General features: G+C 40.0%; 1 protein-coding gene across 3 annotated transcripts in view; it reads right to left on the bottom strand.

Moving 5' to 3' along the window:
* Positions 1–520: 520 nt before the first annotated feature.
* SAMD13 (sterile alpha motif domain containing 13) overlaps positions 521–22610 on the bottom strand; it is a 52333-nt gene continuing 30243 nt past the window's right edge. For all 3 annotated transcript variants that reach the window (XM_513519.4, XM_063800084.1, XM_003338991.6), the window contains exon 4: positions 521–1693. In XM_513519.4, coding sequence (XP_513519.2) covers positions 1550–1693 — 144 coding nt within the window. In that variant the 3' untranslated portion in view covers positions 521–1549. The remainder of the gene's footprint in view (positions 1694–22610) is intronic.

The following is a 22610-nucleotide window of genomic DNA, read 5'->3' on the forward strand; positions in this document are numbered from 1 at the left end:
TTTTAAACCCACCTACTATCTATACCACTTCCTGTGTTTTTTTTCACTGTCATCTTCAGACTTTCTGTTCTTTCAAGAAATTATCTCCACAGGGGACTGAATTATGATATTCTCTAAAATAGGAACTCTTAACTTGAGGAGGAGGAAGAGGGAAATTATGAGGAGTCCACCAACTCTCTGCAAGTTTTGTGTGTGGAAATGTGAGCTTTTGTCTGCAGAGAAAGTCAGTAGCTTTTATTAGAATTTCAAAAAAATCATGACCCCCACTGGCCTACAGCAAACAAAAAAATCTTTGGCTAAAATAATACCTAAAATTGGGGATGAGAGAAGAAATGAGATCCACTCGAATGATTCACTTTAAAAAGAAGATAAATCCACACATAGATTTGTATAATTTCTACCTCTAAAGTTTTTTCCCCCAAAAATGCTTAATTTTCTTTCCCTGGTTTCCAGGAGACCTTAATCCTTAATCCCAACTGAAGAAGCAACCAAACAGAAAAGATCAAAGATACACTGGCAATAAACTGAAGCAATGCTTTATTGCAACCACAAAGCACCAATTCAACAAGGCGTTGACACACAGAGATTGAACAAATGTCTCTTTGAACAGAGATGTAGCAAGCCCACTTTCTCCAAGCTCTTAAAAACAAGTACTTAACCCAGGAACTGAACAAAGCACAGGACAATTAAAAAAAATTACACCATCATGAAGGAATATATATAAAAATATTCTGTACTAGTAACAAGGCTTTTTGACCTGTAACTCTCGGCAAATTTCTTCAGAAACAAATTATTATAAATAAAACCATGAAGTTAAAAAAAATTCTTTCTTCAGAAACAAAGAACCAATTTAAAAGAAAATCTATGCAGAAAATATCATTACCCCATTTGAAAGCTAGCTGAATATGGATGGATATCCTCAGTACACAACGGAGCTTCTCTTTTCAGAGCTATGATTCTGCTCCTGAAGGGGCCATGATGCATGTTCATTTCAAACACTGCAGCATATCCCAATAAAACCTTAATAAGGTCAAGTGGAGAGCCCTCTATAAAAAAGGGTGTCGGCAATTCCGTCCAAGTAACACAAGCTCTAAGGAACAGAGGAATTCAAGGGAGACAGCAATCCCTTTCTTCTTTCTCCCCCTCCCCAAATTTTCTTGTTTTTACTCATCCTAAGTCTGTAACCAAAAGACTGTCATTTAATTAAATTCTTTTTTAAAAGATTTTGGGAAAGCTATCTACAAAGAGATGAGGAAAATCCTTATGATTTCAAAGCCTTTGTGGGGAGGAGTGTCTAATCGTGTCAAAGATCATTCTATTTGACAAAATCCATGAGGAAAACCACCCTGTGCGCATCTTGTCCTTGCTCCTCCTGGCTGATTTCAGGTGAGCTGATGAATTGCCTAGTCTATCCAATAGGATAACGTTTCATTTGATTGAAATTCTTTACATATACACATGTATGTATTCTGTTTACAAAGTTTCATTACATGAAACTAAATTATGTCATTATGTATTTTTTGAGGTCAAAGACCCCAATTTGACTGTACTATGAAGAGTTGTTCTTTAAATGCTTTGTCTGCAGAGGTTTTACATGATATTCGTAGATTTTCAGAGCAGGCCCCAATTTTAACTGAAGTCCTGTCAACACATCATTTCTTGTCATCAATAGCAGGGATTTTCCATCAATTTCCTATAATGGAAGCAGAAGGTAAAGCCAACATGTGAGTCCAAAAGCTCAAGGATAATGAAGACAAAAGGAAGTTCAGAGGTAAAAGTCACACCAATTGTGCCCAAGCTAAAAACATTACATTTGTAGTAGTGCCAAAATGGAAAAAATGCAATCCTCTATTTTTATCTTACATCTTTTAGCTATACTTTGGCATTAAACACAATCTATAGCTGATCTTGCTTTCAAGATCCTATCACAAACATCACATCTTAAAAAAACAGATCGCAAGCTTACTGCATGTACCCTTAAGGATCAAAGATGTTGCTTCTGAAAAGAATAATGACACTTTCCATTTATAAAGTCTATTAAAGTTTATGCAGAATTTTCCATGAACTTAATTTCTAAAACAACTCTGTAAATTAGAACGGGCAGAGATGATCATTTCTATTTTTCAGGCAAGCCAAGGATCAAGCAAGAAGTTCACCCTCTAAGATCAAGAAGTTAGGAAAGGGGTGCATAGAATTTGAACTCTCATATACCTGCAGCCAAAGCCAATGTTCTTTTTATAATCCCCCTCTGCTTCTCTTGATACTTAAATATATGTTTTTTAGAAGGTCCGATGGGGACTAGAGTCTTAGGTTTCCTGGAGTCTTCACAATTGCAACATTGGGCATTAGAAAAATGACTCACCCTCTGGGAGACTTTCCTGCCCTTTAAAGGGGGAACCATCCTGCCTCAACCCAAAAATCAACCTCTCCAAGATAAGTTCCCCTACCACACTCTCTCTCAATGGATCCTCAAACTTCCAAATAAGGTAGTGAGGGGTAGGGCCCTGCCAGCTGAAAATCCCTTCCCTGTTCTGCTCAGAGTCCATTCCCTGCACCCTTAGGCACAGAGTCAGGTACACTGCACTCCAGGTATTCTGGAGAGACTACAAAGCTTTGGGGTGAAATAAAAACAGGCTTCTCACAAAAGAGATGGGGATCCCAAATATACAAAGTGGTTTGAAACTTTTGGAAAGGAAGCACTGAGAAGAATGCTGAATGCCACATTATTTTTGTTATTGTTTGCTATGGGGACCTTACGTCTCTTAAGAACCTGAGCTGGTTCCTAGGTGACTTGGATTCAAGAGTCAAACCAGCTGTGCATGGTCGGTGAGTCATGACATTTCTGTGCATGGTTATACCCACATACTTCTGTAACTACCTCCTCCACTGACCGACAGACATGGGGACACCGTGTGTAGCTGCAACTACGTAAAACGGACTCCCTCCCACACCATCCCCAGGGCGGCTCCTCCAACTCTCATGTGCCTTGCTTGCCAGGCTGGGAAGAAAATGTGCTTTGAGTTCCTGAGAGTGTGGGAGAAATAGCAGCAGGCTAGGCGGCTGAAGAAACACCCACTTTGTGACCTTAGGCAAGTCCCTTCTCTTCTCTTTCCTCCTTGGCGGGGTTTCTGACAAGATTCTGTGAGAAACCGCTCTTGCAAATGCTCCCCGAGCTATGAGTTATACAATCACTTGTCATTATCCCTTCCATCATTCTCGACAGGACCAGGTCCTCATTTTACTTGTCAACCACCTAATATGAACCAGAGCAGAACAAGGAATTACTTCTACCTGGTCTATGGTGGTTTTGAGTTTGGGAAATCTTTATTCTGTCAGCTACCAGAACACAAAATGTCTCACATTAATTTGTGAGAGACTATAACATTAAAAAGCAGCTGATTCATAGTACAAAGAACAGAAAATTCCTTAAGGACACAGGAATTGACTCGATAATCCTAAAGTACTTTGCTTCCTATTTAGGCAAGTAGTAATCCTAGAGATTGCTGATTAGTGAAACCTGCATGTCTGAGAGTTGGGAGAGGAGCCTCTGGCCCCTGGAAACCACAGTAGCCGTGCTGAAGACACTGTGAGGTCAGAGACCAAATTAGATGTAACCTTAAAGCTCACGCTGTGTCTTGCACACGGGCTGGGAATGTTTTACTGAACGGTAAAGCCCTCCTACCCTCCATCTTTCCTCGGCTGTTGTGTGCTCACACTTCACTTACTACATGTTTTAAACAGGCATCAGGAAGAGATGACACTGCTTTCATTTCTATACACCAAGAAAACTTCCTCGACTAACTCAAAGTGAATTTTTAAAAAATCTTTGCTGGCAAAAAGTCCTTTGACAACTCAGCATTTCTGTCAAAAGCCAAGTATGCCTGTGAAAAATGCTGAAATTTGGATTTTACTTAAGACAAAATGGAAAAATCATGTTTCATGCTCCAATCTGATTTTCCCTTTGTTCAGTAGACACACTGCAGTTCACCTCAGACCAGGGTTGGTAAAAGAAAGCTCCATCTGGAAATCCTCATTTTAGAAATGTTGAAATAAATATAGTTAATTCATACATACAACCAAACATTCCTCTTAAACCCTGACTAGAGCAGCTCAAAGGAATGACAGTGGAATAGAGAATAATGGAAATGAAGCTTACGGTCAGGCAAACCGCAATCTGAATCCTGTCTCCACAAACTGCTATGTGACCCTGGGTAGGGGACTTAACTGCCCTGAGTCTCAATTTCCTCACCTTAAGATGGAAATAAACCAGTAAAGGACTTTAGGAATTAGAAATGTTGGATGCAAAGCACCGCACACAGTGCCTGACATGTAGGAGGTTCTCAGTGACTACTAAGTGGAAATGGATAGGCTTCGAAAGAAATGGGATGTGTTCTGATTCCAGATCCACCTTCTGCTTCCTTTCTGCCAGTGTGGTCCCCTTTGCCAGGAAGATGTAGGCATGTTCCTATTTAGGCTCAGAAAATTTACTGAGATTAAAGAGTTCAAAGACTACATAAAACATTCATTTCATAAAAATTGTACACACAGGAAAGTTCCTTGATTAAGAAAGCTAATAATTTGATACATAATGTCCATGGGATGCAAGTGAAATCCAAATTCTACCAACAGCATGCTGTGCTACAATGAGCTTGGGACTGGAAACTGAAGACAGGTTCTTGCAGACTCTATCAGTAACTTTCCATAAGGAACAACTCCTCTGGATCCCAGTCTGTGTATTAATATAAATGAAGTGGTTGGAGTGTGACCAATTCCAGCTAAACAAAACAAAACCAAGATTTTGCATGTACATCATGATGAAGTCCAAAACAAAAAGATATTTCACATCTTTGGAATTGTGTGTTAACTGATAATCATCTGTTAGTGTCAGTAAAACTTTGACATTGATTGTGTCTTTATGTAAAATTAACCTTCAGGTTCCCGTTGGGCAATAAACAATGTTTACATACTTATTAAGTTCCAGCAAGTACTCATGCATGGAAGTAAAGTTCCGAGATGATAGGTTTAAATTTCCAATGAGGGCAAGAATCTAGATTTAAAAATAAATGAGTAGGATTCATAGATATTATAGCTCACTAGCTAAGCATGTGCTTTAGACTAAGACACTACTTTATTGCTTATTAATGGGGCCTGGGGCACATTACTGAATTTTTCTAAGCCTCATTTTCTTATCTATGTGATGGGGGAAAGTAACTACTATGTTTCACTGCTGCAAGTATTATTGAGATAACTTTTGTGAAGTAGAATTCCTGACATGCACTGATCACTCAATAAATGCTAGTTATTGAAAAAAGCATATAAAAGCTGAGTATGGTGGTACATGCCTGTAGTCCCAGCTACTTGAGAGGCTGAGGTGGGAGGATTGCTTGAGCCCAGGAATTCAAGGCCAGCCTGGGCAACATAGTGAGACCCTATCTCTAAAAAATTTAAATTAAAAAATATGTATAAATTTTAAAAGCATATAAAGATCTCAACCCATTTACTTTTCACTCATTCTCTCTGCCAGCATTAATCTATACTAGGTAACTCTGAATTGAAGCTATTTGTGATATGGTCCATGGGAAATGTATAGGAAGAAAGAATAGGTGGGAACAGAAGTAGCAAAGAGAAAAGAGCCTAGGAAAAGACAAAGAGCAGCCATCAAGACAGGCAACTAGGCAATTGCAAGGTAGGGCAGGAAAAAAACATTGAAGAGAAGTCAATGGAATTTATGAAGGTCAGGCTCTGCGCTGACTGGGAAGGCCATATTTGTGGTGGTGGCCTCTACTGTCCCAGATGGTGCATAAGGGAAAGGAGGCTCAATTTAGAATCAGAAGACTGGGGATGGATGCTCTGCCTGCTACTTACTAGGTTCTTACGCAACATCTGGCACATTCCCCTCCTCTGTGAAATGAGAGCTTTGAACTAAGCTGACCTCTGTCCATCCTAGTTCAAAACATTCTCAAACACCAATTCAGTCTTTCATAAGCATCAGAACACCCCAGCCTCATATGAAAATCTCCCTGTTAAAGAACACAGCAGCAACTTCTTACCAATGATGTGGAGGAATCTCATGAAACAGTCTTTTTCTGCTTCATTCTTCCCCCTCACATCTTCTAGCACTTTCTTTGTAACAACTCTCTTGCCATTTACTGTCTGGCTACAAGTGGTGACCAGTCTGAAGTTTCTCAGTCCGCTGCTTACAAAGGGTTCAAATGTCTCAGAGGTAGAGGTACTTGCTCTGGAGCCCAGAGATACAAAAGTGGAAAATCCTGTGTCCAATATGGGAGCCACATCAAAGATGGAGGAGTGGAATCTCCTGGCTTTACCCACAAGGCCAAGGGAAAAATCATCACCTGAGAATCCTGAGAATGCATAGTTCCTCCTCCAAATGCTTTTTGTCTCTGCCATCTCCTCTGTTTCCCTTTTGGTTCGGTTCCTTCTGGACTTGTCATACTCATTTCATTTCGTGGCATCGGACAAGACCTCATAGGCCTCTTGCTACTTGTTTGAATTTCTCCTCAGATGCCTCTTTGTTCCCTGGGTTCTTGTCTGGGTGTACCTGCAGAGCCAACTGGTGATAAGCCTTCTTAATATCAGGGGAGGAAGCATTTTGAGGCACACCTAGTACTTTGTAGTAATTCACCATGTTTCTTTAAACAGCCTTTCCGCACCAAGACAGGGTTTATTTTTGGAAGAATTTCCATATAAGGTTGGAAAGGAAGATGGTGAACTATTCAAGTTTACACCAGGCCCTTTTGAATACTATCACAAGGCTCTTGGGATGAAGTATCTTCTGGAGAGAAGTTCCTCTTTGTTGTATGGATCCTTCACATGCCTCCACTCCCGCCCACCTTCTGTCAGCAGCTCCTTGTGGGTGGAGTGACTATGAGCTCAACATTCTCAGCCAATGACTCTCAGCTGATGGCTGTGCTTGCCTTGCCTTCCTATTGGTGGGAAATTTAGCGTGGATAATATACACTGTGGGGAGGCTTCACCTTATTTAAAAATCAACACTGAGCAGCTTATTCAGAGAGAAGCTGTTTGTGTGGCTCAAAAGTCTTTATTTCATTTGTTGAAGTAACAGTCACAAGCAAAATGGCTTTTGCACTTAAATCGGACACAAAATCCATTTTGGCTCACTGTAAGGGCTAACGCTTTCAGTGACTTCATGAGTATTTCCTAGTGCTATTTAATATTTTCTGCTGGCACAAGGTAGGTGATAAAGGGTCTGTATTACAAAAAAAAAAAGCCAAAAAAACAAAAAACAAAAACCTGAAACACATTTCTGATGAAGGAAAATAAGTAAGGCCCATTTTATCAAATAAGAAAACTGGGTCATAGAGATGAAACTAGGCAGGCTTTTCAAAATAGTAGGTTTACAAAATATAACTAGAATTGAAGACCTCCCATATATTGTCAAATAAGTCTTCTTCAGCTGATTAAAAATTTTTTTTTAATTTAAATTTAAATTTTATTTTAAGTACATGTGCAGGATGTGCAGGATGTGCAGGTTTGTTACATAGGTAAATGTGTGCCATGGTGGTTTGTTGCACTATCAACCTATCACCTAGGTATTAAGCCCAGCATGCATTAGCTATTTTTCCTAATGCTCTCCTTCTCCCCAACCCACCCCTGACAGGCCCCAGTGTGTGTTGTTCCCCTCCCTGTGTCCATGTGTTCTCATTCTTCAGCTCCCACTTACAAGTAAGAACATGCAGTGTTTGGTTTTCTGTTCTTGCATTAGTTTGCTGAGGATAATGGCTTCCAGCTCCATCCATGTCCCTGCAAATGACATGGTCTCATTCCTTTTCAGGGCTTCACAGCATTCCATGGTGTCTATGTACCACGTTTTCTTTATCCAGTCTATCATTGATGGGCATTTGGGTTAATTCCATGTCTTTGCTATTGTGAATAGTGCTGCAATGAACAGACATGTGCATGTATCTTCGTGATAGAATGATTTATATTCCTTTGGGTATATACCCAGTAATGGGACTGCTGAATCAAATGGTATTCCTGATTCTAGATCTTTGAGGAATTGCCACACTGTCTTCCAAAATGGTTGAACTAATTTACATTCACACCAACAGTGTAAAAGCATTCCTATTTCTCCACAACCTTGCCAGCATCTGTTGTTTCTTGACTGTTTAATAATTGCCACTCTGACTGGTGTAAGATGGTATCTCATTGTGGTTTTGATTTGCATTTACCTAATAATCTGTGATGTTGAGTTTTTTTCATGTTTCTTGGCTGCACTAATGTCTTCTTCTGAGAAGTGTTTTTTCATGTCCTTTGCCCAGTTTTTAATGGGTTTGTTTGTTTTTTTCTTGTAAATTTGTTTAAATTCCTTGTAGATTCTGGATATTAGACCTTTGTCAGATGGAGAGATTGCAAAATTTTTCTCCCACGCTATAGGTTACCTGTTCACTCTGATGATAGTTTCTTTTGCGGTACAGAAGCTCTTTTGTTTAATTAGATCCCATTTGTCAATTTTTGCTTTTGTTGCAATTGCTTTTGATGTTTTCATCATGAAATCTTTGTCCATGCCTATGTCCTGAATAGTATTGCCTAGATTTTCTTCTAGGGTTTTTATAGTTTGGGGTTTTACATTTAAGGTTTTAATCCATCTTGAGTTAATTTTGTATAAGGTGTAAGGAAGGGGTCTAGTTTCAGTTTTCTGCATGTGGCTAGCCAATTCTCCCAGCACCACTTATTAAATAGAGAATCCTTTCCCCATTGCTTGTTTTTGTCAGGTTTGTCAAAGTTCCGATGATTGTAGATGTGTGGTCTTATTTCTGAGTTCTCCATTCTGTTCCATTGGTCTAGGTGTCTGTTTTTATACCAATACCATGCTGTTTTGGTTACTGTGGCCTTACAGTATAGTTTTAAGTCTGGTAGCATGATGCCTCCAACTTTGTTCTTTTTGCTTAGGATTGTTTTGGCTATATGAGCTTTTTTTGAGGTTGTTCTTCCATCTGAATTTTAAAATAGTTTCTTGTAATTCTGTGAAGGGTCTTTCAATGTTAGCCTTTTCAAAATTTATCTTTGGACTTAAGAACTAAACTAAGCAGCAGCATCAAAACAACAAATGCTTTTAAAAAGGGAGCTGCTGGTTGCTCTTTTTGCAGGTTACACAACTACAGATTTCCCAGGCTTCTTTGAAACTTAGTGTGGCCATGTGACTAAGCTCTGGCCAATGAGATGGGAAGGGATGATGCATGCCTCTCTCAGGCCCATAAAACTACCTGCACAGTCTTCTTACTCTTTTTCCTTATGCTAACTTATGTCAATGCCCAGATTATCTTGAAAGCTATTTAACTGATAACAAGGCCGCCTTCACCTGGGTCTTTGAATGACAGTGAAGCAGAAAATCCCCACCAGCTACCTTGGACTATCTGTATGAGCAAGAAATAAAATTCTACTATAATTAAGCCATTATATACTACTGGTCATATCTGTTGGTCTACTTTAATACAGCAACCATTTCTACAATTTCCCCTTCCTTTTACAACCTCTTCTTATCATGTCATCAACCAAAAGAGTCCTATCTCTGCAACACTGAAAGCCCAATATCCTGATCTGTCTCTCACTCCTCATTCTCATTAAACCCATTTTTTTTTATGTCAACTCCACTTTCTCCAGGGTTATCAGTCCCTTTCTGACTCCTCTTTCGTACCAAGTCTGAACCCAATGATTGACCAGGGAGCTATTCTTTCATTAGCCCTCTATAAAGTAGCCCTCTTAAGCCATTAGCTTTTTGCAGTGTCCATCCCACAAACCCCCCATCCAGGATGAGTCCAGCAATCCAGCTTCTCTAACTCCTCTACCTAGTGCAGCTGGAGAAAAAAATCAAGGAACCATGAAGAGGAAACACATCACATTTGCAGTGTACCAATCTCAGCTGGCCAGTAGAATACCTCAACTGTTCTTTTGTTATCCTTGGTCATCGCCCTCTCCCATTACCCTTGGTGGCCATTCTTAACCTTCACTGCTGTCCTCCAGTTCCTTATTAAATCTCTACCAATCCCCATCTACCCCAAGCAGAGGAGCTTGACTCTTGTTTAGCAAAGGAAATAGAGGCTGTAAGGAACTCCGTTAATGTCCATGAAGACAAAGTGTATTAGTTAGGGTTCTCCAGAGAAACAGAACCAATGAGATACTGGTTAGATATGACCAACTTGCATGCTGGGAAAACAGGAAAGCTAGTGGTATAATTCAGTCCAAGTCTGAAAGACTGAGAATGGGAGGGTGAGGTGGGGCTGATGATATAAGTCCAGTCAGAGTCTGAAGGCCTGAGAACCAGAAGCTCTGATTTCCAAGGGCAGGAGATGATGGCTGTCTCAGGTCAAACAGAGTGATTTACCCTTTCTCCACATTTTTGTTCTATTAGGGCCATCATGGGATGAGGTGATGTTCACCCACATCCGTTAGGGCCATCTTCTTTATCCAGCCTACTGATTCAAATACTACTCTCCTTCACCAACACTCCCACAGACACCCCCAGAAATAATGCTTTACCAGCCATCTGGGCATCTCTTAGTCCAGTCAAGATGATACATTAACCATCACATAAGGACAATCTTATTTATATCTGTACACAACTTCACCTATGCTCCCAACTCAGAGGAAGAGAACCCTGTGTTGCTTGGTGCTAATTACTTAATATTTTTTAAAATAAAATACTTGAATATTTTATTTACCAAATTGAATCATGACATATATTATGGCTGGCATTACATTTTTAAAACTTTATTGGGATAAAATTCATATAACATGAAATATGCCATTTTGACCATTTTTAAGTATATGGTCACATTGATTACATTTATAGTGCTATGCAATTATTGCCGCTATCTATTTTAAAACACTTCCACCATCTCAAAAAGAAATTATCCACACATTACTTAATAACTCCCTACTCCCCCAAACCTCTAGTAACTTTTAATCTACGTTGTATCTCTATGAATTTGCCTATTTTAGATATTTCATGTAAGTGGAATTATGCAATATTTGTCTGGCTTATTTCATTTAACATGTTTTCAATGTTTATCCATGTCGTAGCACATATCAGAACTTCATTCCTTTTTATGGTTGAATAATATTCCATTATATTTATACAGCACATTTTAAAAATCAATTCATCTGTTCATGGACACTCGGGATATTTCCACCTTTGGTTATTGTGAACAATGCTGTAATAACCACAGCACAAGTACAAGTATCTGTTTAATTCCCTCTTTTCAATTCTTTTGGGTGGAATTGCTGGGTCCTACAGTAAAGCTATGCTTAAGTTTTTGAGAATCTACCAAATTATTTTCCACAACAGATGCACCATTTTATAGTTCTACCAGCAATGTACAAAGAAATTTCTCCACATCCTTGCTCCTCCGTATTCTTTTGATCTCATCCCTTTCTATAACCTCAGGGAGTTTGCTTCACTTAACTTTCCTCAATTTATTTCAATTTTAATCTATCCAATTCTTTTAGCTACTTTCCTGGATGTGAGTAAGTCTGGATGTCTCCTCTCTTAGAAGAGAACTCTCTTGCCTACATGACTCTCCAGTTGCTGCTTCTCCCTTACTGGCCTGCCTCCCACTCACTCCTCAACTTGGAGAGAAAGTTCCTCCCCAGCTGATGTGTGTGCACCCTGACATGCTGCTGTGGCTGCTGGCATGCATGAGCAAGCACAGATCCTGTTGCCACTGCCCCAGTGAAACTCTGTGGCCAGCAACCCCCATTGGAGTGTTGTGGCCAGCAGACAGGGAATACCTCGACCCCTCCAGTAAAGCAGGTTGCTAACCACAAGGGGCCAGAGAACAAAGCTGTGGCCCGGTACCAACCCCCTAGAGTTACAGCATGCAGCCCAGAAGTGCCAAGCTGAGCCTTGTCCCCCTAAAATCTTGCAGAAATGAAGCCCATCACCTTATACCACAATCAAAGCCTGAAGGGCATTAAAGAAGATAAAGGCAAAAAAACATATCCAAAGGATAGCAGTTTCAAAGACTGAAGAAGAATGAGCCCACAGAGATGAAAAAATAAAAAAATAAACAACACAAAAACAAAAAACAAAACAAAACAAAAAAACCTAGTGCAATAACTCTGGCAACTCAAAAAGTCAGAGTGTCTTCTTATCTCCAAATGACTGTACTAGTTCCCCAATAATTGTTCTTAACCAGACTGAAATGGCTGAAATGACAGACATATAAGTCAGAATATAGATAGGCATGAAGATCATTGAGGTTCAAGAGAAAGTTAAAGCAAAATCCAAGGAATCTAAGGTATATATGGGAGCTGAAAGATGAAATGGTCATTTTAAGAAGAATCAAACTGATCTGGCAGAGCTGAAAAACTTACTTCAAGAGTTTCATAATACAATCTCAGCAGAATAGATCAAGCTGAGGAAAGATTCTCAGAGCTTGAAGACTGGCTGATATGGTTTGGCTGTGATCCCACCCAAATCTCGTCTTGAATTCCTACATGTTGTGGGAGGGGCCCAGTGGGAGGTAATTTAATCATGGGGGCAGGTCTTTCCCATGCTGTTCTCAGGATAGTGAATAAGTCTCAGGGGATCTAATGGTTTTAAAAAGAGGAGTTCCCAGCCGGGCACGGTGGCTCATGCCTGTAATCCCAGCACTTTGGGAGGCCAAGGCAGGTGGATCACCTGAGGTCAGGAGTTTGAGACCAGCCTGGCTAATGTGGTGAAACCCTGTCTCTACTAAAAATACAAAAATTAGCTGGGTATGATGGCAGGCACATGTAATCCTAGTTACTGAGGAAGCTGAGGCAGGGGAATCACTTGAACCCGGGAGGCGGAGGTTGGAGTGAGCTGAGATCACGCCATTGCACTCCAGCCTGGGTGACAGAGTGAGACTCCATCTTAAAAAAAAAAAAAAAAAAAAAAGAGAGATGAGTTCCCCTGTACCAGCTGTCTCTCTTTTTGCCTGCTGCCATCCACATAAGATGTGACTTGCCCCTCCTTGCCTTCCTCCATGGTTGTGAGGCCTCCCCAGCCATGTGGAACTGTAAGTCCAATTAAACCTCTTTTCTTTGGTACATTGCCCAGTCTTGGATATGTCTTTATCAGCAGTGTGAAATAGACTACTACAGTAGGTTGGTACCAGTAGAGTGGGGCATTGCTGAAAAGATACACAAAAATGTGGAAGTGACTTTGAAACTGGGTAACAGGCAGAGATTGGAGGGCTCAGAAGAAGACAGGAAAATGTGGGAAAGTTTGAAACTTCCTAGAGACTTGTTGAATGACTTTGACAAAAATGCTGATAGTGATATGAACAATAAGGTATAGGCTGAGGTGGTCTCAGATGGAGATGAGGAACTTGTTGGGAACTAGAGCAAAGGTGACTCTTGTTATATTTTAGCAAAGAGACTGGTGGCATTTTGCCCCTGCCCTAGAGATTTGTGGAACTTTGAACTTCAGAGAGATGATTTAGGGTATCTGGTAAAAGAAATTTCTAAGTAGCAAAGCCTTCAAGAGATGACTTGGGTGTTGTTAAAGGCATTCAGTTTTATAAGGGAAACAGAGCAAAAAAGTTCAGAAAATTTGCACCCTGACAATGTGATAGAAATGAAAATCTCATTTTCTGAGGACAGACTCAAGCCAGTTGCAGAAATCTGCAGAAGTAATGAACAGCCAAATGTTAATCCCTAAGACAATGGGGAAAAACTCTCCAGGGCATGTCAGAGGTCTTCATGGCAGGAGGGCCTAGGAGGAAAAGATGGTTTTGTGGGCCAGACCCAGGGTCCTCATGCTATGTGCAGCATAGGGACTGGTGCCCTGTGTCCCAGCCACTCCAGCCATGGCTGAAAGGGACCAATGTAGAGCTTGGGTCGTGGCTTCAGAGGGTGCAAGCCTCAAGCTTTGGCAGCTTCCATGTGGTGTTGAACCTGCGAGTGCAGAGAAGTCAAGAATTGAGGTTTGGGAATCTCTGCCTAGATTTCAGAAGATGTATGGAAATGCCTGGATGTCCAGGCAGAAGTTTGCTGCAAGGGTGGGGCTTTCATGGAGAATCTCTGCTAGGGCAGTGTGGAGGGAAATGTGGGATGGGAGCTCCCATATAGAGTCCCTACTGAGGCACCACCTAGTGGAGCTGAGAGAAGAGGGCCACCATCCTCCAGACCCCAGAATGGTAGATCCACTGACAGCTTGCACCGTGCACCCAGAAAAGCCGCAGACACTCAATACCAGCCCATGAAAGCAGCCAGGAGGGAGGCTGTACCCTGCATAGCCACAGGGGTAGAGCTGTCCAAGACCATGGGAACCCACCTCTTGCATCAGCATGACCTGGATTTGAGACACGGAGTCAAAGGAGATCATTTTGGAGCTTAAAGATTTGACTTGACTGCCCTGCTGGATTTTGAACTTGCTTGGGGGCCTGTAGCCCCTTTGTTTTGGCCAATTTCTCCCATTTGGAATGGCTGTATTTACGTAATGCCTGTACCCCCACTGTATCTAGGAAGTAACTAACTGCTTTTGATTTTACAGGCTCATAGGTAGAAGAGACTTGCCTTGTCTCGGATGAGACTTTGGACTGTGGACTTTTGAGTTAATGCTGAAATGAGTTAAGACTTTGGGGGACTGTTGGGAAGGCATGATTGGTTTTGAAATGTGAGGATGTGAGATTTGGGAGGGGCCAGGGGTGCAATGATATGGTTTGGCTGTGTCCCCACCCAAATCTCATCTTGAATTCCCACATGTTGTTGGAGGGACCCAGTGGGAGGTAACTGAATCATGAGGGCAGGTCTTTCTCATGCTCTTCTCATGATAGTGAATAAGTCTCAGGAGATCTGATGGTTTTAAAAAGAGGAGTTCCCCTCAAAAGCTCTCTCTCTTTTTGCCTGCTGCCATCCACATAAGATGTGACTTGCTCCTGGTTGCCTTCTGCCATGATTGTGAGGCCTCCCTCCCCAGCCATGTGGGACTGTAAGTCCAATTAAAACTTTTCTTTTGTAAACTGCCCAGTCTCAGCAATTACATGTCTTTATCAGCAGCGTGAAAATGGACCAATACACTGGCTCTCTCAAATAACTCAGTCAGACAAAAATAAAGAAAAAAATTTAAAAAGAATGAACAAAACTGTTAAGAAATATGGGATTATGTAAAGAGACCAAATCTACAACTCACTGGTGTCCCTGAAAGAGAGGGCAAGAAAGCAAGCAACTTCGAAAATACATTTGAGGATATTGTCCTTGAAAGTTTCCCCAACCTTGCTAGAGAGGGCAACAGTGAAATTCAGGACATGCAGACAGCCCTTGTGAGATACTATACAAAATGACCATCCCCTAGACACATAGTCATCAGATTCACCAAGGTTGAAATGAAATTAAAAATGTAAAAGGCAGATAAAGACAAGGGGCAAGTCACCTACAAATGGAACCCCATCAGGCTAACAGCAGACTTTTCAGCAGAAACCCTGCAAGCCAGAAGATATTGGGGGCCTACATTCAGCATTCTTAAAGAAAAGAAATTACAACTAAGAATTTCATATCCAGCCAAACTAAGTTTCCTAAGTGAAGGAGAAATAAGATCCTTTTCAGACAAGCAAATGCTAAGGGAATTAGTTACCACTAGACCTGCCTTTTGAGAAGTCCTTAAGGGAGTGCTAAATAAGGAGAGGAAAGGCCATTACTGACTGCCACAAAAACACACTTAAGTACATAGACCCACTGACACTATAAGTCAACTACACAATCAAGTCTGCCTAATAACCCCCTAACAATACAATGACAGAATCAAATCCATACATATCAATAGTAACCTTGAATGGAAACAGAGTAAATGTCTCAATTAAAAGTCACAGAGTGGCAAGTTGGATAAAGAAGCAAGACCCAACTGTATGCTGCCCTCAAGAGGTCCATCTTACGTGTAATGACACACACAGGCTCAAAGTAAAGGGATGATGAAAAATCTACCTAACAAATGGAAAACAGAAAAAAAGCAGGGTTTGCTATTCTAATTTCAGACAAAACAGACTTTAAACCAACAATGATTAAAAAAAAAAGACAAAGAAGCACATTACACGATGGTAAAGGGCTCAATTCAACAAGAAGATGTAACTATCCTAAGTATATATGCACCCAAAACAGGAGCACCCAGATTCATAAGATGAGTTCTTAGAGACCTAAGAAGTGACTTAGATGACTACAAAATAATAGTGGGAGACTTCAACATCCTACTACCAGTTTAGACGGACCATCAAGGCAGACAACTAAAATATTTGGGACTTGAACTTAACACTTGACTAAATGGATCTAAAAGACATCTACAGAACTCTCCACCTCTAAGATGGCAGAATATATATTATTCTCATCTGCACATGCGATATACTCTAAAACCGACCACACAATTAGCATAAAACAATTCTCAGAAAATTTAAAAAAAGGGAAATTATACCAACTGTACTCTCAAACCACAGCACAATAAAAATATATATCAGTAAGAGGAAGGTCACTCAAAACTGTACAGGAAATTAACCTGCTCCTGAATGAGTTTTGGGTAAACAAGGAGATTAAAGGAGAAATCAATAAATTATGTGAAACTACTGAGAACAAAAATACAACATACCAGAATCTCTGGGACACAGCTAAAGCAGTGTTAAGAGGAAAGTTTATACTGCTAAGTGCCCACATCAAAAAGTTATAAAGATCTCAAATTAACCAACCTAACATTACACATAGAGGAACTAGAAAAACAAGAGCAAACCAACCCCAAGGCTACCAGAAGACAAGAAATAACTAAAATCTGAGCTGAACCGAATGAAACTGAGACATGAAAAACCATATAAAAGATGAACAAATCGAGGGGTTGGTCCTTCGAAAGAATAAATGACATATATAGATCATTAGCTAGACTAATAAAGAAGAAAGGAATGAATATCCAAATAAATACGATCAGAAATGACAAAGGGGACATTACCATCAACCCCATAGAAATATTTTTTAAAAAACCCTCAGAGACTATTACAAACACCTGTATGCATACAAACTAGAAAACCTAGTTGAAATGGATAAATTCCTGGAAACACAGCCTCCCAAGATTGAACAAGGAAGAAACTGAAGCCCTAAACAAACCAATAATGAGTTCTGAAATTGAATCAGGAATAAAAAGCCTACCAACCAGAAGCATCCCAGGACCAGATGGATTTACAGCTGAATTCTACCAGATGTATAAAGAAGAGCTGGTACCATTCCTACTGAAACTATTCCCAAAAATTTAGGAGGAGGGACTCCTCCTTAACTCATTCTATGAGGCCAGAATCATTTTGATACCAGAACCTGGCAGAGATACAACAAAAAAAGAAAACTTCAGGCCAATATCCTTGATGAACATTGATGCAAAAATCCTCAACAAAATACTAGCAAACTGAATCCAGCAGCATATCAAAAAGCTAATCTACCACAATCAAGTAGGCTTTATCCCTGGGAAGCAAGGTTGGTTCAACATATGCAGATCAATATATGTGATTCATCACACAAACGGACCCAAAACCCCAAGCCACAAGATCATCTCAATAGATGCAGAGAAGGCTTTCAATAAAATTCAACATCCCTTCATGTTAAAAATCCTTAACAAACTAGGCATCAAAGGTAAATACCTCAAAAGAATAAGAATCCAAATAAGAAGAAAGGAACTCAAACTATTCTTGTTTGCAGATGATATGATTCTATACCTAGAAAACCCCATAGTCTCTGACCAGAAGCTGCTTGAGCTGATAAACAACTTCAACAAAGTTTCAGTATACAAAATCAACGTGCAAAAATCACTAGCATTCCTAACAACACCCATACACTGATAGCACCTAAGCTGACAGCCAAATCAGGAATGCAATCCCATTCACAATTGCCACAAAAAGAATAAAATACCTAGAGATACAGCTAACCGGGAAGGTGAAAGATCTTTACAATGAGAATTACAAAACACTACTGAAAGAAATCAGAGATGACACAAACAAATGGAACAACATTCCATGCTCTTGGATAAAAAGAATCGATATCATTAAAATGGCCATACTGCCCAAAACAATTTACAGATTCAATGCTATTTCTATAAAACCACCAATGACATTCTTCACAGAACTGGAGAAAACTATTCTAACGTTCATATGGAACCAAAAAAGAGCCCAAACAGCCAAGGGAGTCCTAAGCAAAAAGAAGCTGGAGGAATCACATTGCCTGACTTCAAACTGCACTACAAGGCTACAGTAACCAAAATAGCATGGTACACATAGACCAATGTAACAGACTAGAGAGTACAGAAATAAAGCTGTACATCTACAACCATCTGAGCTTTGACAAAGTCGACAAAAACAAGTGATGGGGAAAGGACTTCCTATACAACAAATGGTGCTGGGATAACTGGCTAGCCATATGCAGAAGATTGAAACTGGACCCATTACTTACACCATATATAAAAATCAATTCAAGATAGTTTAGAGACTTAAATGTAAAGCCTAAAAGTATAAAAATCCTGGAAGATAAACTAGGAAATACCATTCTGGACATAGGCCCTGGCAAAGATTTCATGATAAAGACGCCAAAAGCAATTGCAACAAAAACAAAAATTGACAGATAGGACCTAATTAAACTAAAGAGTTTCTGCATAGCAAAATAACCATCAACAGGGCAAACAAACAACCTACAAAATGGGAGAAAATATTTGTAAACTATGAGTCCAACAAAGGTTTAATATTCAGAATCTATAAGAAACTTAAATCAACAAGCAAGAAAACAAACAACCCATTACATATTGGGCAAAGGACATGAACAGACACGTCACAAAAGAAGTCATAAATATGTCTAATAAGCATATGAAAAAATGCTCAACATCGTTGATCATTAGAGAAATGCAAATCAAAACAACGAGACACCATCTTGCACTAGTTAGAATGGCTATTATTAAAAAATAATAAAAACAGATGCTGGTGAGGTTGCTTAGAAAAGGGAGTACTTATACAGCAGTAGTGGTGGGAATGTAAATTAGTTCAGCCATTGTGGAGAGAAGTTTGGTGATTTCTCAAAGAACTTAAAACAGAACTACCATTCAACCTGGCAATCCCATTACTGGGTATATTCCCAAAAGAATGTAAGTTGTTCTACCATAAAGACACATGCACCTGTATGTTCACTGCAGTACTATTTGCAATAGGAAAGATATGAAATCAACCTAAGTGCCTATCAACAGTAGACTGGATAAAGAAAATGTGGCACATATACACCATGGAATACTACGTAGCCATTAAAAAAGAATAAGATCATGTCCTGTGCAGCAACATGGATGGAGCTGGAGGTCATTATCCTATGTGAACTAATGCAGGAACAGAAAACCAAATACCTTATGTTCTCATAAGTGGGAGCTAATCATTGAGCACATATGGACATGAAGAAAGGAACAATAGACACTGGGGCCTACTTGAGGGTGGAGGGTGGGAGGAGGGTAGACTGAAAAACTGCCTATTGGATACTATGCTTATTACTTGGGTGATGAAATAATCTGTACCTCAAACCCCCGTGACACACAATTTACCTATATAACAAACCTGCACCTGTACCCATGAATCTAAAATAAAAGTTTAAAAACTTCAACAAGTTTTTTCCTTATCAGTTTTCAATTTTCTTGGCTGCTTTCTTATTGCTAGCATTACCCACTTATTTGAGATTTCACCTCTTTTCTAAATTTTCATGGGTTGAAAGGACACATCAGCAGACACTGAGTTGCCACTTCCCCTGTTCATTATGCTACAAAATATTTTAAGCATTTCAGTAACCTTCAATTGTTAAAAATTATCAGGCATCAAAGCACCTCAAATATTTTCAATACTTGGTATTATTAGATGCTGATGAAGTAAATCAAGTTATTCTCAATTTGTGAGGTTTTAATTGGTCTAATTCAAAGCCAGATTTGCCATGAAAGCTAATGATGTTTAAGTTTCACCTTAACAAGTTTGTATCCATAATTTTGTAATTTTTTTTTTTAACCAAGGAGGGCTGTTAGAATTGCATAAACTTTAGGCTCCACAGAACCTGGATTTGTCTCTGTTCTAATTAGAAATCTCCATCTAGAATCACTACAAGTGAATTCGATTTGGCCGTGATTAGAACACTATGCTCAGGGTTGCTCTGATTGGCATCCCCACCCTACAATTCCATTTTGAGGTAGTTAGTATTACTTGGCAATATGTAGCCATAAGAAATTTTATTTATTTTTTATTAAGCCAGTGACTTCAGAAACTTATCAAAAGTTAGCAATAAGTCATCTGTAAAGAGATGTCAATCTTTGCATTTCAAATGAATGACTTAAGCAACCAGTTGGGCATTTTAGAGTAAAGATACTATTCTTATTCATGTGGTTTGAGAAAAATGAAGAGATAAGAGAGTAAAATTAATTTGTCACCTTGAGTTGCATATTATTTTGTCATGATTATCTCAGAGATACATATTGTTCTAGAAATAAAACCACGAATGTTTCTTGTAAGTTTGAGAAATCTGAAAAATATGAACTATATGACATTGATTGAATGGAAGATCTGTCTTCCATCTTCTTCTTATATATTCTAAGTATGTGAGTCAAACAGACAAATACATAGAAATGAAGTGACTACACCACAACAGGCAGAGCTGTCTTTGTGACTTGCAATTAGGGCCCAATTTGAGTGGTGAAGTTACTGTACTAGATTGCCATAGTTCCTTAAATGGCAACTAAAAGCACTGCCCACAGTTGGCTTTGCAATAGAGAATGCTGCTCATTTAGCCTTCAGAGTCTGACAAAGCAAACTTTATCCTAAATGTTCTCTGTGAGGAAGGGAAGGATGTTTTTGAACAAGATTCGTTAAAATAGTGTCTTAAAAACCAAAGCTCTTAGCAAAGTAAAATTCTTGAGGTACCTTTGACTCTTGAAAGCTAAGCAGCCCATACCCATGGACAAGTGCCATTAAAAACAAAAAATCTATTCACAAAAGTTCAACTGCGTCTCAAGTGGTTTTGTGCCGTGTTGTGCACTGAAAGCATACTTCTTGAGGACCAGTTTTAAGATTACATATTTTGACTCTTAAAGCAGGAGCTTGAGCAGTATTCTGTTTGTTTAACTCAGTATTAACTTTATAGAAATCTGAGTCCTAGAAAGGCAAATTCTCCAGGACCATCCACTAACCATGAGAAAACTGGAAGAAAACATATCAGAAGTCATGACTTTCACTCATTCCCTTCACCACAGCCTAAAATGTTTGTCTGCTAGAAGGTGCTTGGGAAAATAGCCCCCACACCACAGTGTCTGTGGGAAAGAGAGATGGTACTGACAAGGCTGTAATCACTACCTTCTCCAGAGCTCCCACTGCCTCCTGCTCTCATAGGCCAGTGAACCCTTTGGATTGCTAGCTGAATGAGTGCAGTACGCCAGACTCCCTACATGGTGAGCAACTGCAACCCTGATGACACAGACCACATGCCAACCCAAGGAGTAGCGACATCACTGTCCAAAACATATATGCTATTGACACTGGGTTATTTGTGATGGGCTAGGCAGGGACTTAGGCCTTCATTCTTGATGATTCTTTTGACTTGTAATTGCTACTAACACAGAAGACTCAAAAGACGATTGCCAGAAGAAAATTTGATGAAGATAATTGCAGCAGATGAAAACTTAATGGAGATCATTGTTCTGTGGCAGTGGGGTGCCTGCACAGGGAAAAGGAGGTTAGGCAAACACCACCACCTTAATCCAGCTGCTTCTCCATACCACAGGAACACAGGACAAATCTTGCCCTCTGATAAATCTTGCTCAATGGCCTGACATCTTCCAAGAGGTCATGCTGCTAGAAAGCCACATCCAAGTCTAGTTGCCACAGCCATACAGTTTCCAATACTATGCTATGAGACCATACCACAAAGATAGATACTGTCCTGGAAGTCAGGCCATCTGATGGTGGACATGTTTGCCATCAATACCAGTATTTTAGTCAGTTCAGGCTGCTGGGACAAGATACCATAGATTGGGCAGCATAGACAACAGATATTTCTCACAGTTCTAGAAGCTGGAGGTCCAAGACCAGGGTGCCAGCATGGTTGGGTTCTTGGTGAGGGCTCTCTTGCTGGCTTGTAGAAGGCTGTCTTCTTGCTGTATCCTTACACCTGAGAGTAAGCTCTCTGGTGTCTTGTTCTCTTCTTATAAGAGCATTGATCTCATCATGGGGGTTCCATCCTCATGACCTCATCTAAACCTAATTACCTCCCAAAGATCCCACCTCCTAATATCCTCACTGTGGGTTAGGTTTTCAACATAAGAGTTTTGGGGGGACATAAACATTCAGCTCATAGTAGCTATGAAACAATAAGCTCCCCACATCACTGGCAACCGTGCTGCCCTTTCTGGACTTGCCCTTTTCAAAAGTGGTTTAGGGGATGCTCTCCATCCCTGTCCTGCTTCTGTCAAGTGGAAGGGCAAAGCTTTCCTGAGGAGAGTTTAAGGAGGCAGTTGTTCTAATTGTTTCTCAGCACTGTGACCTTGCATGTACCCACATGTACCTTGGAAGGGCCATGTGCTTGGGCTGGAGAAGGCCTGCATTTTCTAATCAGGATGATGAGTGGGTGCTAACCAACTAGGT

Source organism: Pan troglodytes, chromosome 1, assembly GCF_028858775.2.
Source record: "Pan troglodytes isolate AG18354 chromosome 1, NHGRI_mPanTro3-v2.0_pri, whole genome shotgun sequence".
In the NCBI taxonomy this organism is placed as follows: Eukaryota; Metazoa; Chordata; class Mammalia; order Primates; family Hominidae; genus Pan; species Pan troglodytes.